At 69.2% G+C, this 1,200-nt stretch overlaps 1 protein-coding gene across 1 annotated transcript in view; it reads left to right on the top strand.

Annotated features, from left to right (window-relative positions):
• SCAF1 (SR-related CTD-associated factor 1) overlaps positions 1-1,200 on the top strand; it is an 11,980-nt gene that overhangs the window by 7,350 nt on the left and 3,430 nt on the right. Inside the window, exon 10 of the mRNA XM_010849711.1 lies at positions 1-1,198. This exon is cut by the window's left edge and continues 10 nt beyond it. Coding sequence (XP_010848013.1) covers positions 1-1,198 — 1,198 coding nt within the window. The remainder of the gene's footprint in view (positions 1,199-1,200) is intronic.

The raw sequence follows: 1,200 nt of genomic DNA on the forward strand, positions 1-1,200 counted from the left end.
ACCGCGATGGCGGTGGCAGCAAGAAGAAGAAGAAGCGGTCGCGGTCTCGGGGCGAGAAGCGTTCCGGGGACAGCGAGAAGGGCCCTCCCCCGGCCCAGCCGCCCTCCGGCTCCACCTCCCTGGGCAGTGACCGGGACAGCCGCCGGCGGGGGGCCGTTCCGCCCTCCATCCAGGACCTCACGGACCACGACCTCTTCGCCATCAAGCGGACCATCACCGTGGGCCGGCCGGATAAGTCTGACCCCCGAGGCCCCTCCCCGGCCCCGGCCTCATCCCCCAAGCGGGAGGTCCTGTACGACTCGGAGGGGCTGAGCGCCGAGGAGCGGGGCGGCAAGAACAGCGAGAAGGACCGGCGGCGCTCGGGGGCTGCCTCCTCCTCCTCCTCCTCCCGGGAGAAGGGATCGCGGCGGAAGGCGCTGGACGGGGGGGACCGGGAGAGGGACAGAGACAGGGACAGGGACAGGTCGTCCAAGAAGACCCGGCCCCCCAAGGAGTTGGCACCCTCTTCGGGGCCCCCGCCAAAGCCTCCAGTCAGCAGCGGCTCGGGCTCCTCGTCCTCCTCGTCCTCCTCGTCTTCCCGGAAGGTGAAGCTGCAGTCCAAGGTGGCGGTGCTGATCCGCGAGGGCGTCAGCAGTACCACGCCGGCCAGGGAGGCCTCCTCTGCCGGCCTGGGCTCCATCGGAGTCAAGTTCAGCCGCGACCGGGAGAGCCGCTCCCCCTTCCTCAAGCCAGACGAGCGGGCCCCTGCGGAGGTGGCCAAAGCAGCTCAGGGCAGCACCAAGCCCAAAAAGACCAAGGTCAAGGCCAAGGCTGGGGCCAAGAAAACCAAGGGGACCAAGGGAAAGACCAAGCCATCCAAGACCAGGAAAAAGATCCGCAGCGGGGGCAGCAGTGGCCCGGTGACGCTGAAGAAGTCCAAGGCGGATAGCTGCAGCCAGGCCGCGGGAGCCAAGGGGGCCGAGGAGACCTCCTGGTCCGGGGAAGAGCGGGCAGCCAAGGCCCCCAGCACCCCACCCCCCAAGGTGGCCCCTCCACCCCCTGCACTGACGCCCGACTCGCAGACTGTGGACAGCAGCTGCAAGACACCTGAGGTCTCCTTCCTGCCAGAAGAGGCCGCTGAGGAGGCTGGGGTCCGGGTTGGGGCAGAGGAGGAGGAGGAGGAGGAAGAGGAGGAGGAGGAGGAGGAGGAGGAGGAGCAGC

Source organism: Bison bison, unplaced genomic scaffold (genome assembly GCF_000754665.1).
Source record: "Bison bison bison isolate TAMUID 2011002044 unplaced genomic scaffold, Bison_UMD1.0 scf7180017864285, whole genome shotgun sequence".
In the NCBI taxonomy this organism is placed as follows: Eukaryota; Metazoa; Chordata; class Mammalia; order Artiodactyla; family Bovidae; genus Bison; species Bison bison.